Source organism: Lampetra fluviatilis, chromosome 31, assembly GCF_964198595.1.
Source record: "Lampetra fluviatilis chromosome 31, kcLamFluv1.1, whole genome shotgun sequence".
NCBI classification, from domain to species: domain Eukaryota; kingdom Metazoa; phylum Chordata; class Hyperoartia; order Petromyzontiformes; family Petromyzontidae; genus Lampetra; species Lampetra fluviatilis.
This window is the reverse complement of record NC_136305.1, coordinates 8,280,246-8,298,347: the sequence shown is the minus strand read 5'-3', so window position 1 is coordinate 8,298,347 and position 18,102 is coordinate 8,280,246. Positions and strand designations below refer to the sequence as shown.

The following is an 18,102-nucleotide window of genomic DNA, read 5'->3' as shown; positions in this document are numbered from 1 at the left end:
CACCAGATTGAATTGAATGAAATGATGACGTCACCCTGATGCTGCTCTATTTAAGACCGGAAGCAACAGGAGAGCTTTCCCATTCTTGCCCGATGAAGCTGATTGTAATTATCAGCGAAACGTCGTACTCAAATTTAGAAAATGCTGTTGATTCTCTCTTCAGCACACCGGTGGGCTAAAGAAGTCAATTAATTTGTCCTTTGAAAACGTGACACATTTTTTACTGTTTGGCCGTGTCGGGTGGTGGAGGGTTACGACACATTTATAAATAACGCGATCTGACCCAAAAACCTTTATTATGAGTAAAAACAATACTTCGCGGCCTCTGCTTCACAGTGGACGTTAAAGATCCCGTGACACCGTTTGAAACGACTACGCCATCGTGTACCGGCGTCAGTTTCCAAGATTGCGCATTGCGAGAATTCATCGCAATCATTGCACCCTACTGGCAGACCACTAGAGCTTGGACCAACTGTTCGTAGCGCCGGCTCTGGCTGCCTCGGGGCCACTCGTCTCTGGTTCCCTTGCGTCTCCATGTGCAGACGTGAGTGCGTTCCAAATTGAGAGATGTACTTCTCTATCCAGGGCAACCTCGTCAGGATGGCGCTGCTACGTTTAAGATGTTTTCGTCCATTTAACGATGAGTTGTTTATTACACAAGTGGGAGGAACCCCACACGCGTCAAGGGGGCAACACTCTATCCCCGTGCAGATGGAAACGGGGCATGGCACCTCGACAGCCCACGGGAAGGGAGTTTCACAACATCTGTGTGTGATACGCCAACCCTCGCTGCTGCCTCCACAGTGCTGATGATGACGAGCAGCCACGTGCAACAGCGTGAGCCGGCACCGCCCGGCTCAGTAAACACATTTCCTGCGGAGGGAGCTGTTAGGAACGTTGGGTTGCTCGGTCAATGACCAGGGTCAACGGCGGCGTGGTGTATTCCGCACATATGCCCGACTGTGAGGGCGGGCACAAGCCGGCGTGAGTAGGTTAAACGTTGAGTTTTATAAGGGCACCACGGGGTGACCAGCCCCTCCCCACCCAGCCCCACCCCTCCCACCCTCCCTTCCCCACCCAGCCCCTCCCTCCCCACCCAGCCCCTCCCTGCACGACGGACACAACAATCCCCTGTGGGCTGGTGTAACCAGGAGGTTCCTACCAGTATCACGTTGCGTTTGAGCACACCTCGTACACCACATTACCCCGTCACACACACGTAGAGCTAACACGAGCAGATCACCCAACTACCAACACAAGCCTCACACCCTACCAGGCAACCGGACATCATCATCATCGTCGCTGTCTCGACATGATCCATTCATCATCGCATTATCTACACATCGTTATATGTGCATCATCGCACCATCTATGTTATCACAATTAATCCATTCATCATCACATTATCTTTCCGTTATAATACATATCCATGCACTCATCAGTGACATCGTCATTATCATCCATACCCCCCCCCCGCACGCCCTGCCCATAAATCCCCGACCAACCAACTCAACCCCACACTCAAATCTGGCTCCCACACGCCCATGCCGGACCCCTCTCGATCCCCATGCACATGTTCACCCTCCCCAGACCTTGGTCCTTCTCCCACCCTCTGCGTGACCCCTCTCCCACCACTCCGCCACACACCCCCCTCCCCCCCCGTCTCGCGGGGTGGTGGTGTTGGAGGAGCGATGGTCGCATCTCGGATGGAACATGTAAAAGCTTCCTGTTGTAATCAATGCCGAGGGCTCGAGTTGCCGGATCATTGTCACGAAGCAGCCCCGGGGCATCTCAACGCCCCGGCGGTAGCAGCCATCGTCATCGTCGTCGTCATCGTCGTTTGTACCGCATCATCCACCACGTACTTTTGTCCGCACATCTTCAGGTGTACATCGTCAGTCGATCACTGTCATCATCCATATGTTTGTATCCATACGCCTTGAAGCAGATTATGCTGCTGATGATGGCGGTGGTAATCGTCATCTTTGATACACAAGAGTGATTTGTATATCACCACTGCTCATCACCATCATCATCAACATCGTCATCATCATCTCTATTATAGTTTTCACATCAGCATCTTCGCCGTCCATATATCTCTATCCATGCATCATGATCATCACTCATTCATCATCATTTGTACATTCACAAAATATAACTTCAACATTATCACCGCCATCACATTGCATCATCAAATCACCGGAATCTACACTTTCACATAATCATGCACACATCATCATCCGTATGTCATCACCGGTAGATCATCAATTATCCAAGCAGCATTATGTTAATGTGCACACCCGTGGTATCCATTACTCACACATCACACGCACATCACCAATAAAATATCCTCCTCGTCGCCATCGTCTCCACCCTCACCTGATCTCCCAAAGAGCCGAGAGCACGGGGCCTCTTACTCACAAGCCTCTTCGCTCATTCATTCACTCGCTCACTTCATTCATTAGCGCATTGATTAATCGGCTCATTCATTCGCTCTCCGAGCCGCCCTGGGACGGGTCACGAGTGCCAGTAATGGATGTTCCCGTAACCCGAAAGGAAACGTGGAGCAGGGAGAGCGGCCAGAATCAATAGCCGATAACGCATCTCTTTCTGCGCGCCACGATCATCGCACGCCGAGAGAAGGGACGCTGTTGGCTCTCGGTGTGCGCGTGTGTGGCAACCTGATGAGTCAGTGGTGGAAATTACACATTCGCATGACTCGGGAAGCCTCTCCGCGAGTATCTCCATTGGACAACCACCGTTGACTCCCCCACAACGTGGTACCTATTTTATCGACCCCAAGTGGGATGATGGGTTTTTGCAACCCCAACCAGGATTTTGAACTGCCAACCTTCTGATTTAGAGCCGTTGAGCCACCTGCTCGGATGCTCACTTTGACTAAAAGGTAAAGGTTCATCCCTGCAATTTCTTGCTCACACCACTGCTGAAAGGGCCTTGACAAGATGTCGCTCTAGAGAGCTCCTAGAGAGGATATTTGGCCTACTCTTCCATGCTGGTCAAAGTCGTCTTGCAAGGGGTGATGATGATGATGCTGGGTGAGGGTGATGGGGATGAGTCAATGTAATGGGCGTTGATGATGAGTGGAGCTCACAGATGGATTAATGTACACATGTCATACGTGCCATAGAGACAAGAGCTGGAAACTGGCTACACTGGATCAAGCAAGGGGGATAAGATCTTAGTGGAGATGACAAGCAGGATGGAGATGATACGTTCATAGGTTATAGCACGCAGTGACGTGGCTAGCCCTGTTGTTGCATGTTTAACCATAGACACCTGAGTCTGGGTTTTCTCATTCATGCGGAGTCAAAATAAATTTACAGCCAGCCCACTGCTGCATGAAGGGTTGCCGATGCTGGGAGTCTTTTGAATTTCCTTCACCAGGCTGGTTGGTCAGTGCAGGTTGAAGGGGATGATGCACAGCCCAGGACCAGTTCTGATATTACTTGCTGCTGATGTTAGCTGTGGCCAGGAAGGAAAGCTACAGATAAGAGGGATTCACACTCAAATTCCACACAGATGGATCAAATGATGTGCTGCCATCTCATAGCCACCTCGCAACCAAAGCCTTTCCAACACCTGGAATTCCAAGGCAGTGTCCTATCAAAGCACCAACTAGTCTCTTCATCGTCCACGATCAATCTACCACTGGATGAAGGCATCCTCAACCCATCTCTCAAAGCTTTCATCGTCTCTCCACCCGAATGATCACGCGGTCACGCCAGGCTGTGACTAACATGGGCCCAGGCGGTTTATTGTCTTCCACTCTCACCGAACCCTCGGGGCGTGAGCTGCACGCGAGAAGAGAACCCCGATCCGCGTGGGCACTCGTTCGCCGCTCGGACAGCAGCCGGCGCCACTTTACTGTTGAAGCAACTCGGATGATCACAGATGCGAATCGACCTTCACATCTGACCACGCTGCGATTCGTAAATCCGCAATTTGCATTAAGCACCCATGATCAGCACGAGCGATGTCGCCAACAGGAAGATTATGGACACGCATTCACATCAACCTAGAATCATACACAAAACACCGCACAAGAACCACGAAAGGAACACAATATCGGAGACAAACGCATAACATGAGCCAGAGGCTTACAAGGTCAACAGCTTTTTTTTTGGCCAAGATCGTAAATTGACTACGTGTGGAGCAAGGAAGCGATTGCCACAGGTGCCTTGCACTGAATTAACTCGGGTTCGTGAGGACCAATCGTTCATGCCTCCTTTGGACTCCTCGCTGCCAGTGTCATGGGTACTGTGAACACCAACACTGAAAAGTGACCCAATCGTGGAAAAGGGGCTTTGACAAAGAGCCATAAGTGGCACGGTTAAGGTCAGTGGGAGTAATATTAGTGGCTTGTAGCTACTTGGTTAGGTTTGAGGGTAGCGATTGGTTGGCTAGCGTAGTTATGGTTTAGCGAGAGGTAGGGCTAGTACTAGCGGCTGGTTGGTTAGTCGGTTCAGGGAAGTGTTTAGTCGGTATGGTGAGGGCTTAGAGGGAGGGTGAATACTATTGGCTGCTTGAATAGTCGGCTCGTATTAGGATCAGTCAAATGACTAGCACGAGTGGCTGGTTGTTTAGTGGTAGTGGTTAGTTGGCGAGTAGTCGTTTTGGTTGAGTTCGAGGGAGGGGATAATGAGACTGGCTGGTGAAGTAGTTAGTGGTGTTCGGATCAGTGGAATGGCTTGTCGTACGAGTGGTTTCTTGGTAGAGGTAGTGTTTGGTTGGCGAGTGTGGTTAGGGTTTAGTCAGAGGGAGAGCTAGTACTAGTGGCTGGTTAGTTAAGGGTAGGGCTATCATTTGGTTGGCGAGTGTTCTGTATCCCAAACTGCATGCCCCTCCTCTCTATTGCAGTGTATGGCCTTTTCAGTTTTTGGCTGCTTTTCATTTCTCTGGTAGGATGCATAAAACACAATTTACGTTTTTTCACCCGCTTAACTTACACCCGAATTAAATGACAAACGAAGCGAATTGCACCCTCGGTAGTTTACGCCATCACGCCACTCGCATTCGCAGCACCCCCACGGTCGTCACAGCATCGGAGCCCCCTTGTACGTTGCAGCCGTCGGGCACTATGTATGAGCAGCGGTCGGACGCGACGCTTGAAGCAGGCAGCTCATCTTTCACATTCGTGGGATGTGGCGATTACTGCTCAATGAATTATCCGCCGGGCCTCACTCATTGCCCAGCAACGTCCATCTACAGAAGTGTTTCATAGCAGGCGCAGAGGAAATCTTGAAACAATGTGGACATAATTGCAAAATCTTGACACACACACACGACACAGATATTAGAACCAGGAACCACAATTACAATTGCGTGGGAGAATAAGGATCATGGTGTTGGTTCGAGGCAGCTGCCCTTGAGATGCTAATGGATGGGATCTTGAGCTGTGAACCGAAGTGTTGGTCACATGTTAACCTGCGGAGGTCACACGCAAACGTATTTTTTTCATAGCAATCTGGATGACGTTGTGTGCTGATGTCACCGGTAGTGGTGATTCTGTGGGGGGGGGGAGGTGGGCATGCCTTCCTAATAGCATTGCCTCCTGTATGCCCCCTGCAATGGAGTGGCATCGAGTGGATGGGAATTGAGTGGTCGGGCGTCACTGAAGTCGAGGTTGAAGAGGTGGTCATCACGTCCAGTGCTGTTGATGTCACCGCACCTCGCCCATCACCTTCTGCCAGATTCCACAGCAGTTGCACAGTCTCATCCCACTCGTAGGGTTTTACTACCCCCGGACAATGAAGTGGCTCCCAACTTGGGGCTCCCCGTTTTACCGTGTCCTAGAATTGCCGGTGGCCACGAGTCGGCAGGGATTGCCGCACCCACAGCCTGTTCATTTAAGCAATGTATTCTCTCATAAAAATAATAGCAAATCTCATCTCTATTCAAATATGATAATAATCTTAAATCTCTGATGATCGTTGGTCACACGCAGCGAGTGCGCCCCGCCGCTCCGTCTGTCCGGCTGTGCTGACGGTGCCACCGTCACTCGAGAACCTCGGGCACTTCCACCCCGTTGAGGATGAGGCTGTGCACGATGCCCTCGCGCCGGCGCCCGCTGCTCACCGCCTTGATGCAGCACTCGTGCCGGTCCAGCAGCGTGAAGTGCGTCTCAGTGCCCTCCTCCACAAACTCGCCCTGCCACCGTTCGTTCAGCAGCAGAGAAAGGGCCACGTGGGTGGGTAAAACGCTGGTGGTGGCGGTGCAGCGGTTAGCGCGATGCGCTATGCACCCGGCGACCCGAGTTCCATTCCCGTTCATGGCCATCAACATAAGTGATGATTCATGATCTGAATCGGTCCTGGGCCTTCCCTAAGTCGACTTAGCCTTAAATGAGTACTTGGTGCGATGCGAAAACATCAGCACTGGGGTGACAAAGGCGGCCGGACCTGGCGTTGGCCATACTACCCCCCTGTGTGCCGTGCCCGCCTTCAGAAGTGCCCGCCAACAGCACTTGCTCAAACAGTTTGGTAAAGCTATACGGTAGATCTTTGTCTTTGGTTGTGGCACATGCCTGTGATATCCAGTGCTTTGAACGTGAGGGGTTGGTAGTTCGCAAAAAATTGCTAAGACCCACTGGCGCTGCGAGGTGACCAGGAGGTGGTGGTACAGCAAATGTGTTATGACCCTGTGTGTGTGTGGACCTTTGAGTGTTATCCCCACCATATAAGCGAGTTTTCCCTGGGTACTCTGGTTTCCTGCCGCACGATAAACACACACCCATGGTCCCCTAGAAGCCACACCGGGTGTTGTCATTGTGCGGGGCCACGTTGTGGGCAGCAGAGGGTAGTGGTGGGCAGCAGAGGGTAGTGGTGGGCAGCAGAGGGTAGTGGTGGGCAGCAGAGGGCAGTGGTGGGTTAGCAGAGGGCAGTGCAGTAAAATCTGTTGCTCACTACTTTTCTGCTTCCACGCCTCTGCCTCCCCACATTCACCACGGACCAGTGGCTGTAAAGTATGGTTAAATAACCCCCATGGTCTACATGGGTTGGGGAGGCCCTCATCCAGCAGCGGATTGACAAAGGTTCCATCGTACATGTGTGTCGTGTGGTGTTACAATTACGGCATGGGTGTCGTGTAAAAGGCTGAACGCAAAATGCAAGTGACAAAACATTCCAATGCAAGCAGCTTTCCGCAACGAGAGTTGAGGCTCGGTAAGGCTTTCATGGTTGAATTACATTACAAGGACACATTTAAATTCCACATCATTAAAGCTAGCACGGAGAGGCTGGGTTTCAGGTCAGAGTGGGCAGAACAGGAAGACTTGTGGCTCCATCCCAGCTGATCGAAGGTGAACAGATAATTAAATTAAGCGGCACATTAAACCGTAATTATGAACTACTCTTTTTTAATCCCCTCCTGGATGAAGGCCGCCTCACTCCGTGTTGGCCATAGCGCTTATTTGATCGTACTTCACCGCGCTGGTCAGTGTGGGTTGAAGGGAGCTCAGGGTTGGTTCAGATAACCGAGTGGCGGTGGTGCACGCCTGTAATCCAGTACTGGGGAGGCAGCGAGGATTGGTGGATAATATAAATGTTGTGAAACTTCCTTACCCATGGGCATCCAGGCAATAATGTGGACTCCACCTGTTCCTTCAATATGGGATAGAGTGTTTCCCCCTCCTATGCGTGGGCTTTCTCAGATTTCCTCTCGCATGTAAACTCATTAACTGACTGAACACATCTTATTTTATAGGGGATCACAGAGCTTGGGCAATTGTTGGCACCGGCTCACCGCCTCCCGTTTGTCAGCGGCTCCTCCGGGCGCTTCTAAGGTCGGCCTCTGTCTTCGAGAGCGAGCGGATACCGTGCGGCTCTTTACAAGTTGAAAACAATCATATATCGCTCTCCACAGATGTTGACCATTGCTGGGAATCATGCGTAAGCCCCTGGGTTCACATCACCATGCAATGAAACACACTGTGCCACTTAAAGAGAAAAATGAAAATAAGGTCATTCATATAGCAGCAAGGACAGGCTCATTGAGTCTCAAGGCTCTCTTTCAAGGTTTCCCTTCTAAATAAATAAACTAATCACATCATCCATCTATACAGTGTAGGTTATAAATAAAAATAATCAATGTCCTTGTGCTTTCCGGCGAATAGTGCTGGCTCTCAGCATTTCAATCGGCAACCTTACAACGTGCTCATTTGCACATTTATGATTGTCAAGGAAACGCATCACATTATTCTTTCCGCACGTAATCGACTGGAGTTGTTTGTTTTGTACAACCCCATTGAAGGCTGTCTTTTGTACAACACCAATTTAAAGCTGTGTTTTCACATCAAAAAAGAGACCCTTTTATGAGCCCCAATAGAAGAGTCGTGGCGATGAATACGGGAACGTTGCGTACTGCCGACACTGGCGGTCACAGCTGAACGGCACGTACCGCTCCGCGGAGCAAGCGGCGGCAACACTCACCGCAGTCTCCATCTTGTCTCCATTGCACCAAATGTCCATGGTGTCCTTCTCTGTAGAATAGGGCACACGACGACAAAGGTCACCCATATAGCCTCAACCAACTGTGGTGGGAAGTGCTGTTAGCGAGCAGCACCTATGATGGTCGGCAAGGCACACGGGGGGGGGGGTGGCCAGCACCACGCCCGGCCGCCTTTGTCTCCCCAGTGGTGATGTTTACACACGGCACCAGGTACTCATTTGCGGCTGAGTCGACCTAGGGGAGCCCCAGGACCAGTTCAGGTAATTGTCACTGATGTTGATGGCCGTGAGCGGGAATTTTACTTGGGTCGCCGGGTTCGTAGAGCAGCATGCTAACTGCTCCACTACCGCTCCCCCAAAAACAAGCACGCAGTAACACGCAAACATGAACATACAAAGTCTGTAGTCGTGGCTACAGTCCTCACCTGCACCGATAAAGGGAGTCACATTATCCTGATACTCTTACCAGCCAAAATGACTCTCAATATAATTCTGGATCAACTTCAAGATCGCCCTGTTTTAAAGATCCTCCAATGACTAATGCTTGCCTACCTCTCCCCTCTCATCTGACCCTGCTCCCATCCTCATAATCTCCGCTCCAAAAGACAAGGGTTCCTGTCAAAGCCGCCAGTCAACCATCACTCAGTAGGGGGTCGCTCATTCTCCTCTGCTGTCCCCATCCATCTATCCTTCCAACTTTTCGACTCCCTGCCCGCATTCAAGTCCATCCGTGGGGCCTCACCGAGCACCACGCGGATGTCCACCCCATCCAGCTGCAGCACCCACGTCTTGCTGGTCTTGGACCGGTTCTCGATGAACTTCTTGAGGCTCTTGCCGTTGATCTCAAGCGTGTACTCGTACGCAAACCTGCGACCCAGCCAGACACATGGGCATGCACGGGCCACGTCAGGTGCTCAAGGTGCTCCTCATCAGAACTCCACACGCCGAGTTGAAAACCCCGCAAAGGACCAGAGTGCACAGGGACTTAGGTATCATTCCCTTGGGACATGAAAGCAGAAAAGACCAAAACGCCTCTCACCCCCCCCCCTCCTCCACCCCTCCCGAACAACAACAACAGCCGCCATACGCCACGAAGTGACGGTGACGTCACCGTATCGATTGTGCCAGGACTAGCTGCACGTTGACGCCATCACGTGAAGTGTCGATGGCTTTCTGCCAGGAGGTGTCATGGGAAAGGCCCTTTTTCCTCAAACTCTCCAACCCTCATGCCAGGATGCGGCGGGTGGGGAGCGGATGGGGGCTGGGGTCATGGGAAGGCAGCAGCAGCATCATCGATCACTCACCCACTCACGGCGTCAATGTTGATGGTGGCTTTGGTCTCGGTGGCGCCAACTGTGAAGGTCTCCTTGCCAACCAGCTTGAACATCCAGTCCCGGCGGATCAGCTCCTAAGTAAATGGCCCGTGTAAAGGGGCATGGGAGCGGTGGTACAATGGTTAGCATGCTGCGCGATGAACCCGAAGCCCCGAGTTCAAATCCCGGCCATGGCGAGTAACATCAAGTGGCAAGTAATATCAGAACCTGTCGTGCCCTCTAGCCCCTTCACCAATCTGCACTGACCAGTTTGGTGAAGTATGGTAAAAACAAACAAACAAACAAACAAACCCCATGACCGGCATGGTGTAGAGACCCCTTTGTCGATCAGAGATCCCCTGATGTCATTTGAAACGAGCAGGCCATTGTGTGCCGGTGTCATGGCCCAAATTTTCCAAATATTATTCACTAATTACTCACTTGGAATAACGCACAGAGTAGCAATCATCAAACCCTTCTGGCAGACTAATTAATATCCGATTGCCGGCCAGGCGTTAAGTCATCTCATGTCCACAGGGACAGCTACGACTGGGGATGTTCATTTAAAATGTTTGACAATGCGATGTTAATTGCTTATTGAATGCAAAGGGCGCTACATTAAAAACAAATCATTATTGTTGGATTAACAATGAATAGAATGTTAATTTTACTTTACTAAATGGGCATGAGATAGGTGCGGGTGGGTGTGTGCATTGGGGTGTGCAGGGACACATGTAGATGTGTGGGCATGTGACAGAGGTCGCAAACGGGTTTTGATTCCTTACCCGTACCCGTACCCGGCCGCACCAGGGTCGCAAACGGGTACCCGTACCCGTACCCTACCCGATACCCGGCTACCCGTACCCGGCCGGGTATCGGGTAGGGTACGGGTATCAGGTACCCGATTGCGACCTCTGGGATGAAGCCATGTTGCAGGCGCGGGTGGGTTGATTCTAGGAACTTGAATTGTGAGAAGAGACAAGACGTTGGGAAATGAGTGACAAACGGTTACTCACCAGTGACTCACGGCCTACCCGTACCCGGCCGCACCAGGGTCGCAAACGGGTACCCGTACCCGGCTGGGTATGGGTAGCCGGGTATCGGGTAGGGTACGGGTATCGGGTACCCGATTACGACCTCTGGCATGTGAGCAGGCGTACATGCGTGTGGGAGCGGTGGCGTAGTGGTTAGCACATCAGCGCAAATAACACAGCGAGCCGGGTTTGCTTCCCGGCCACGGCTAACATCAGTGATAAGCGATATCCGTACCTGTCTTTGGCATCCCCTAAGTAAACTAGGCCTTAAATGGATACCTGGTGTGGTATGTAAACATCAGCACTGGGGAGACAAAGTTCAGCTGAGGTGTGGCACTGTCTATCTATGTGTGCTGCGCCGGCCTTCGTAGGTACTCAATTACAGCACTTGCCCCAACAGTCTGTTAAGGCTACAGGGGGGATCTTTGTCTGCGTGGCTAGGGCGTGCGGACCGCACCTTGCCGTCGACGTAAACGACGCGCTTGCCCGACGTGGTGCCGTGCTCAAACTCGATTTTGTGCACTCCGTCGCTCAGTGCGACCTCCCACATGGCGACCAGGTCCGCCATGCGGTCCGCGTGAGCGTAGCGCGCCCTGCCCAGTGACCACAACCACACAGATTAGCGACTGATGGTCGCGGTTCAATACAGGACTAAGCAAAGTGTTTGGTGATGCTGCTGCTGTGTTGGCAGTGGTGCACAAGCACAATGAACAAAAAAAGTCTACACGTTCATCAATAACGAGACTTTAAGCCAGGAATTTAATCTGTATTGTTTATTTCAAATTATAGATTTTTTTTTGCTGTTACTCCAATTATGTTTGGCTGGAATGTCAAGAGACTTAATGCAATTTGAAGTTGTGACTTTATACTGGAATTTTTTCCTTAAAAAAATAATTTTGCCGATTTGATGGTAATAATATGATGATGATAATTTAACAAAGGGATGATATTTGTATTTTGATTATGTTAATGACAAGAGGATGTAAATGCTGTTCATGTTATGTTGATGATGTATTTAACATTCCCTTTGACCTGTCTATGTTCTCTGTGAATGTCCTCAAGTCATTTTGACTTTTAAGAGAAGTGAGATTGAGCAAGCCATGTCGCTGGAAGGGACAATGACATATTCTAGAATAATTTCGGAGCGGTAGCCAAGGAGAGGGAGCACGCCCGAGAGGACGCCTGATGTAGAGACGGAGCAATGAGATGAGCACGTGTGCAGGTGCCTGATGTATCGTTACATCGCAGGACTGTGGGAGAAGGCGATAACTCGGGAAGGCCTTCAAGTCAGAGACATCACTTTGTCAAGATAAGTTAGGCAGGCTTGGGCAGCCAACACTGCTGGACAGGATGATGGCCAACTGTCGAGACTAACGATGATGGAGTGGCAGCCAACGGAGGATGAACGCACGAGAGTACGTCAAACAACGGAGATGGAGCAATGAAGAGGAATTGTTCAATTGCGAGATGGTAAGTGATTGCGATGCCTTCAGCCAAAAGTAGATTGATCATAGCTGATGATGATGCTGCAATAGTGATATTGATGATGGCGTTGATCATTGTATGCTGATGACGATGTCTGCTCACGCACCGCATATCCTCCTGAGTGATGGTGATTTCATCGCGTGACGCCATTGCCCTTGGTAGCTCCAACCTGGACAGAGAGGAGAAGCAGATTCAGGGTTACCCTGAACCCATCAACAAGCACCCATCGTCCATCTCGCGGGCATATTTCAGCGCGGTCAAAGACATGGAAGATATTTATGCACCCTGCATACCACATCCTCCATTCCTATTGTTATGGTTGTGCGATACGGCCAGCAAAGTTTTGAGGTCTTCGGCCTGTGGACCTGAAACCAGTTGCCGGCATGTTTGGGATCTATCCTTGAGTCTGAGCCAGTTTTGCAACAGACTTAAAACAGTGGTGGTCCAAAGATGAGTGTGGTGCATGGGTGGTGGACTAGACTCAAAACAGTGTGCGATAACAAATGTGCAGATTTACTTACCGTGGCTACGATCAAGTCTTTAACATTTTCTTTGACCTGTCTATGTTCCCTGCACATGTCCTCAAGTTAAAGACGTCATTTTTACTGTTAAGAGAAGTGGGATTGAGAAAGCCATGTCGCCGGAAGGGACAATGAACATATTCGAGAATAATGTTGGAGCGGCAGCCAAGGAGATGGAACAGATCTGATAGTACGTCCGATGTAGAGATGGAGCGGAGAGATGAGCTGGTGTGTGGGTGCTTGATGGCACGTCTACCAGCGACTTGGGAAAATATTCAGTGAGATTTTCAGCTTTGCCCATCACCCTACACCTCTATCTGCTCCACCCATGCTCTATCCACTCTATATGTGCTCCACTTATGACCCAACCAGTTACCCATTCACTGCCCCCATACTCCATTAATTCTCTATTTCTAATGTCGATTTTCCGCGAGCATTCCTCCACAAGTGAGCCGCTATGCTTTTAAGCACAAAGCGCTCACAAAATTAAAATAATAATTTACAGTCCTTTTGTAAATCCACTGCTGGATAAAGGCTGGGCATGGGGTTGTAGGACCATGCTTCCACCACATTGATCATTGCAGGCTGGTAGAACGTTTGCATTATTATTGATAGGTATTTTTTTTACCGTAAATAAAATCGTATAATAATCAACCGAGCATATAATTAGGTTCGCTAACATTGGCCCAAGTCAACAATAATAATACAGTGATCCCTCGTTTATCGCGGTTAATGGGGACCGGAACCCCTTGCGATAGGTGAAAATCCGCAAAGTAGGATTGGCCCCCTAGGAATTTCCGTATGTGTGTGTGTGGGTACCAGAATGTTTAAAATATGTATATTCATACTTTATATATATATTTTACTTAAATCTATTTAATTATAAAACCTTAATATTATACATTCACTCTCTCTCTCTCTCTCATACGATACGTATTATGGTGTTCTACACTCACCAATGACAGTAGTATCTTGAGACTTGACTCCAGTAATGACGACGACGACGATGACAATGACGATGACAATGACGACGATGACAGACCTGTGCAGTTCGATGGATGTGATGATGAATGATGATGATGATGGTGTTACTGCACAGGTATAATGAGGCCTTTAAATCAGTTTGAAAAATCCGCTGATGCACTGAGGCCGCGAAACTTGAACCGCGAATTGGCGAGGGATTACTGTAATCCATTCTTGAATTGAATCGTGACCCAATATCATGACAATTCATGGAATCACAGGTGAAGTGAATAATGAGATCCCGAGCATACTACCGGAGAGGCCTGTAACAGACGAGTCGTAACCCGGGAAGGCCACTTCGCCCAAATTAAACATCGCAGTGGTGAGGATGCCTGCTGACGGTTGCGTAAGCTCGCATTACTGGCTACGTTGCGTTTAATTGCAAGTGTTTATCCAATGCGTTTATGACGAGGACAACCAACAACAGAAAATGATAAGCGCAACAGGCGTATATCGCATACATTATTATGCCGCTGTGCAAAAGTCATGAAATACGTGACACATGAGGATGCCTTGAACTCGCCAACTCGTGCAAATAACTTTTTTTTGAGCATTCATTTAAATGAAACAAGTTGGATAAAAAGAAAATGTGTGACTCTTAAGTTTGGTTGAATATTTTTTCGGAGAGTATTCAATGTGCATAACAGATAATCCAATTCTATGAAGCTTCTCTTATCTGTGGTCCTATTACACAAGACGTCCATTATCCACGGCTCCAATTCATCTGTGACAAAATCCTATTATCACAGAGAGATTTTTTTCCTCCGATACGAATTTGTGGACAGGAAGAGGTAACACGGCAGTGGTGAAAAAAAATGAACACTCTCACAGTATTTGCCTTTACCCTAAATCACATGCACTGATTATTGTAGTGAGATTTGGTCAAATATCCTCAAAGGGTGACATTGCATGTGGAGGCCTTTAGTAGCAGTGGATTGACAAAGGGCTGTACATTCTTGTTAACTGTAATTATGAAATGACTCAGGCATGGCCTCTGGGGGAGGCACTAAATTCGTCCTATTATCCACAACTTTACGTGGATAAGAGTCACTTGGGAGTGGTGGTAACCTCGTCCTATAATTATCCGTGTGTGTTGAGCTTTTTTTGCACCGTACGTAGCCAAACGTGCTAATCGGATAACTGTGCAGCTATCAGTTTTCATGAAAGCGAACACGATTAACAATTAGCGTCCACCCCCCCTGCCCATTTCAATGTGGAAATGTTTCTCGGTACGGCATTTAATTGTAAACGCAGGTAATGGCGTTCTTTGATTCGGCTGTCATGACTTCTCATGTCAAGCAGACAGGGGTCCTTGCCAATAAAATCCGGAAATTTAATAGCATTTGTTGAAGCAAGCCTTCGTCTTCATAATAAAGGGTTTTGGGTTAGATCGCGTACGTATAAATGAGTACATACTCTTAGGTTTTTTCGGTAAAGTCACGTAGATAAAAAATAAACAATAAATATTATAGAAATAATAATAGAAATAAAATAATAAATCACGACGTTTCGGAGGCAACACAAGTCTCCGTCATCAGGTGGGACCGTCACAGCGAGATTTACTGTATCAAGTGATTATTATTATTTCTATTATTTTTATTATTTATTTTTATTTTTTTACCTACGTGACTTTACCGAAAAAACCTAAGAGTATGAATCCTTGCAGTCACGAAAGCTTCAAATCTAGTATACATGAGTCTTAACCCTCCACCACCCAGTAATGTTTGTCACGTAAACAACGCGCCAATTAGTTTACTACTTCAGCCCACCGGTGTGTTGGAGAGTAAACAATAACATTTACACACCGGTGCGCTGAAATTGTAACTAAATTGTCGCGTTGTTTACGTTACAAACCTTACTGGCTGTGTCGGGGGTGGTGGACGGTTAGGACACATTTATACTTGGGCATTCTCACCCAAAACAACCTTTATTATGAATAATATTGGTCGCGAAAGCCGACGTGTTACGCCGTACTCTGCTGATGAAACACTCCACGTCAAAACCAGTCCAGAGTTTGCTGGCGTTGAACAAAAAAAAAATCACTCCCAGAAGACGACGTAGCCCATGGGATGTGTAAAATAATGTTTAAATTTAATGTGGAGTGGAAGCCCAGCTATGGGAAGTAGGAGGCTTTGTCTGCTCATTTATTTTGTCATTATCCAGGAAGGCATTAGCCCGGATTAACAACCAGTGAGGAAGGATCGCTTGTATACCACTGACACCGGGTAAACACTGCTCAGATCAAGGGTATGATGCCGTGGGACACGGGGCTAGACGTGGTTGTACAGGCTGCCCACTACTGCCCACTGGTGCACTTTTAGAGTGGAGCAACACTACTACGTCCTTATGCACAAGGAACCTTGGAACCTAACACACACAACTGTGTACATAAGGCTTGGCTCATGTGCTTCTATTAACCTAATTGGCGGTACTGTATCAGGCTTATATAACTGTATCCCAGATATTTAGAGCACAACGTTAACCCTAGTTATGGTATACGATGTGGGTCCGGTGTGAAAACTATGAAAACTGACTGGACGTCTGTGAAAAAGAGTTTCATAGGACATCGGATTCCTCCAAGTAAAATGATTATCGCTTGACCCTGCTCACTGACTCGAGCAAACAGCGTGGGCTCTCGGGGACACTGTATATGGGTTATGATTAGGGTTATGGGGGTCTCAAGGATATGGTTAGGGGGTTCTCTAGGTAAGGGGGGCTCTGGTTTGGGTTTTCTGTATTAGGGAAAGGAGGTCCCTGGAGTAAGGTTGGGTTTAGCTGCATTTCAGGGGGTCTTCATGTGAGGGCTTTAAGTGTACCTGGGTTTGGGTAAAGGGATGTCTGTTAAGTGATGTTTGGGTTAATGAGTTCGGAAGACGATACGAATCTATACTCCTCAGGGGGTCTCGAGGTTCGGGGTTAGAGTCACCGGGATAGTTCAAGTTCATTTATTAGGTATAGCCCTGTGAGCCATTCGGCTCTTGAATCGGGTGCAACCGCAACAAACAAAAAACATGAACAAGAAAACATCTTAAAGTGGCTATGTGACTATGTGCAAACAGAAAATCCAAGAAAAGACAGCAAAATATTGCAGAAAAAGCTGTGTGCACAAATCCCAGTGGGATGCAAGTCAAACAACAACAACAACAACCACAAGACAACTTAGATTAAGGCCATCAGTCTAACTCCGTACTACAACAAACAAACATGGTCAACCCCCAAAAAACTTTTCGAAATCAACAAAATAAAGCCATGAAAGCAATGCAACAGTGATCATAGGAACTGACGGAATTTTCACAATAAACGACATAACATGTACCACCAAAACCCTGCAAGCCATATCTGTCTGCATGAGCCACTCCACAACAGCAGCAGGAGCATCAGTCGGAGTGTCAACATTTAGTGGTTATGATGAGGCCCTAGGAGGTTCATTTTCTCTCCAAATGAGTGACGGTGCGAGCACCTGGGATGCACGCCGGGGTCTCAGTCCCTGGGGCCAGGTTCCCCCGTCAGGATCTCAGCTTCTGCTCCGCGTCGTGCTCTGGTTCTGTTCCGAGGACGAGCTCCGAGTCCTTAACTCTCTCTCTCTCTCTCTCGTGCTGCTCTTGTCCAGATGATCCGTCTTGGTCCCAGGCTACGGTCTCAAACCTCGGCTCCGGCTCTCGGGTCCTGGGCTAGGTTCTGGTCAGGGTCAAGGTCCCAGAACCCTTGTCAAGGTTCCAGAACACTTGTCCTGGTCTTGGTTGGGCCCTGGACCCCAGGTTCTGCTCTGAAATGGCAGGTGGGGGCCCAAGGCTGTAAGCTCTTGCTTTCACGTAATTCTAAACGTGTACTTATGCCGGATATTAAAACGCAGTTAATGAGCGCAGGGCCCTTCCCAAACAAAACAAAAACACGTCAAGCAGTCAGCAACACGCAGCTTCGTGAATTTAGCAAAGGCTAAAGGCTGCTGCTGCTGCCTCTGGCCGTGTGCTCCTGCACCAGAATCGGTTTTAATGAAAACGTCGGAGGAGGAGGGGGGAGGGGCTCGCCCGCTCCTCGTCTCGCGCGCGTTGCCATGGTTGCAGAAACCTCGCGCCGCGTCCCCATTGGTCGCGCGCGCCCCACGTGATGATCCCCGCCGTGCCCGATAGCGCCCGCGATTGGTCGGCTCGCCTCGCCCGCTACGCGATATGCAAATGAGCGCGCGACGTGGACCGGAAACAGTTTCGCGCGCGCTCGCGTCGCCGTCGCGACAGCCGTTGCCCGTCGTTGCCCGGCAACG

At 49.2% G+C, this 18,102-nt stretch overlaps 1 protein-coding gene across 1 annotated transcript; it reads right to left on the bottom strand.

The window, feature by feature from the left end:
- Positions 1-3,420: 3,420 nt before the first annotated feature.
- On the bottom strand, positions 3,421-17,857 carry FAIM (Fas apoptotic inhibitory molecule). Its single transcript, XM_078871027.1, has 7 exons — positions 17,302-17,857; positions 12,404-12,466; positions 11,270-11,405; positions 9,770-9,873; positions 9,208-9,332; positions 8,448-8,497; positions 3,421-6,168 (listed from the first exon to the last, which is right to left on the bottom strand). The coding sequence occupies exons 2-7, from the start codon at positions 12,445-12,447 to the stop codon at positions 6,016-6,018; spliced, it is 612 nt and encodes a 203-aa protein (XP_078727153.1). The 5' UTR covers positions 12,448-12,466; positions 17,302-17,857; the 3' UTR covers positions 3,421-6,015.
- Positions 17,858-18,102: the final 245 nt, after the last annotated feature.

Bases quoted from the DNA above. Each gene is read 5' to 3' on its own strand.
- FAIM (XM_078871027.1), bottom strand. From the start codon at position 12,447: ATGGCGTCACGCGATGAAATCACCATCACTCAGGAGGATATGCG. The intron at 11,406-12,403 runs GTGCGTGAGCAG...GTCACTGGGCAG, and splicing joins ATCACTCAGGAGGATATGCG to GGCGCGCTACGCTCACGCGG. The intron at 9,333-9,769 runs GTGAGTGATCGA...GCTGGGTCGCAG, and splicing joins AACATTGACGCCGTGAGTGG to GTTTGCGTACGAGTACACGC.